We start from the raw sequence: 2,555 nt of genomic DNA on the forward strand, positions 1-2,555 counted from the left end.
TGTGTGTGTGTGTGTGTGTGTGTGTGTGTGTGTGTGTGCTTTAGTCGCGGGGGGAGCTGAATATACGTGTAATTCCCCTGTCTAAAACACGGCTGTCTCTTTAAGCCCCCTCCCAAAAAAAAGCCCCGTCTGCTCCGATTGATCAGCATTTTCTGGATCATCCGCGCTCTCCGAGTCTTTCCACGTCATTGCAACCGGGGAATGACTGCAACGGCACTGAAGCGCTACTTTCTACCGATTGAGGGGAGGTAAAAGGAAAAGAAGCAGCTTTATATTTGTTTTTACACTCCATAATGATCTATGTCACTGCATTATCTATTGATGTATTGTTTTTCTCTCATCTGATAAGCTTTAGCTGCCATTCGCCAGTGACATCCAATGACTTAACAAGTCTAGGAGAAAAGAGGAACTGGCACAACCCCAAACAGCCACACCCAAACATTATCATCACCCAGTCCAGGCCGGCTGCAACGATCACATAGCACATTATCCAACTGATAGAGAGAAAAGGGAAGAAAGAACAAAGATGACATCTGGCTGGATGCTTTAAATATTTAATTTGTGCTAAACAAAGAGCACTTAGTTGTTAAATATGACCTTGAAAAACAATCCCTACTGCTAAAAAAATGCACCAAAAGAAGCTTGTCTTTTTTTGGGCATTTTGCCGATATAGCAGCTCAAGACCCATTTGTTCAGACTTGCTTTTGTTTACTTTTTAATGTATTTTTGACTTTTGTTCTGTCTTTTACTTGTGTGTGAAGGTGCCATATAAATTATATTATCATTTGTTAGAGTGGTCACAGTAGAGATAAAGGGACAGTGAGAGGTGTATGATATGCAATAAAGGTCACGCTATGCAAGAGAACATTGTGGGTCGTTGTGCATCTGAACAACTTAGCCGCCACAATGCCCCAGTGACTCGGCTTTAAAGGTTAGGGCCAGTTTGCTCACCTTCTTAACCTTGGCCTGCTCCTTCTCCGACTCCTTCTCTGCCTTCTTGGCCAGTCTCTCAAGCTGCTTGGAAGTGAACTATGAACACAGAGAAATATGTACAGGATATAAAAAAATGAATAACCCACCTTTGTAAGTTATATCAAATTGATACAGACTGACCTTTTTTACTGATACATACCTTTAACTGGAAGAGTGTGTCTGTGGAGACAGTGAGAGACAGAGTTATGTAGTGTATATTGTGTAAATTGTCACAATAGACTGTAACATAGCAATATTCTAACTCTACATCCTTTATTAAAACAGTGGACTGTCATTATCTGAGAGTGACAAACTGATAATCCAATCTGTCATTTCTTTACTTTTTTTGGTTTAAGTACAACAATCATATTAAAAAGCAGAGTGGAAAAGTAGTGGAAGGAGACGTATGAAGGCATCCTTTACTTCTGACCAACTCCATACATTATGGCTGTTTCCAGCTATAGCTCTTTGCCTAACCCTGACACAAAAAGGTCAAACTTATAAGGAATGTTTTTACATCTTTTTTGACAAATGTGTGAATGTAACTTCAGTCTCCTAGGGGCTGGGAGGATCTGGTGCTACAACAAATATACAGCCACAGAGGAAATAGTTTCAGTCAAATACAAACCAACTGATACAGTAAAAACTGCAAATGTTCCAGACCTAAGGAGGGTCTAAACGTATCTGACGATACGTTACGTTTACATTTGGAAAAGGAGTGTGCCACTCCTAATAAAACAGGAAGAGTCCGTGACAGGCCACGTTAAGACAAGATGTTAACTCAAACCAAAGGACACATTAATAGTCGGTCTGGAAACAGACAGTTAGATATGAAAAAGAAATCAACTGAAAATCAAAACAGGTCTGACAGCTAACCCAGCTAACAAGCTAACGTTAGCTATCTTTGGCTGTGTAGCTGAAACAGAGGCAACGCCTATCAGGACGGACCGTTCACATGTTAAAACACGACATACCCTCCATGTCAAGACGAATATGATTCCAGGTTACCAAAGGATAAACTATTTTTAGCTCCCTAGCACACTTTGTTTTTGTTGTAACGGTGGATCTGGGACCGCACTTCCTGGTCCAAAAAGAGTAGCTAGGCTTCTTCTTCTTCTTCTTCGTCTTCTTCTTCGGATTAGGCAGACTAGACTCTGCAACGGCGTATTGCTGCCCTCTACTGTTGGTTACTGACATTGTCTTTGATTATTCATATTTAGATAATCCTTCAATTTCTTCAATTTAGTCCAGTGGACATAGATACCGTGTGAACATTTTGGTTATCGTAGTATATCATTGTACATGTGTATATCATACTGACCTGGACACATTTAAAACACTTACTACTCGCGGTATTTGTACTTTAGATGAGTGTTAAATAAAGCATTTTAATTAACAAAATAAATGGAAGTATAAGGCAATATGACAAAATATAGATTAATTTAAAGCATTTTAATTTATTTTCCCAACCATTTAAGTAAAAAAGAAATTTTATAATCATCATAAAAAGAAAAACTAAATAAAACTACCAAAACCAGTCTTTTCATCTTTCCACTGGTGGAGATATGCTGCTCTATACATGA

The 2,555-nt window shown here is 38.9% G+C and overlaps 1 protein-coding gene across 1 annotated transcript in view; it reads right to left on the reverse strand.

The window, feature by feature from the left end:
• LOC116693459 (charged multivesicular body protein 1a) overlaps positions 1-2,140 on the reverse strand; it is a 6,214-nt gene extending 4,074 nt beyond the window's left edge. The window contains exons 1-3 of the mRNA XM_032522455.1: positions 1,947-2,140; positions 1,133-1,152; positions 952-1,029 (exon numbers count right to left, since the gene is read on the reverse strand). Coding sequence (XP_032378346.1) covers positions 952-1,029; positions 1,133-1,152; positions 1,947-1,953 — 105 coding nt within the window. The 5' untranslated portion in view covers positions 1,954-2,140. The remainder of the gene's footprint in view (positions 1-951; positions 1,030-1,132; positions 1,153-1,946) is intronic.
• Between the last annotated feature and the right edge of the window lie 415 nt (positions 2,141-2,555).

This window comes from Etheostoma spectabile, chromosome 8 (genome assembly GCF_008692095.1).
Source record: "Etheostoma spectabile isolate EspeVRDwgs_2016 chromosome 8, UIUC_Espe_1.0, whole genome shotgun sequence".
In the NCBI taxonomy this organism is placed as follows: Eukaryota; Metazoa; Chordata; class Actinopteri; order Perciformes; family Percidae; genus Etheostoma; species Etheostoma spectabile.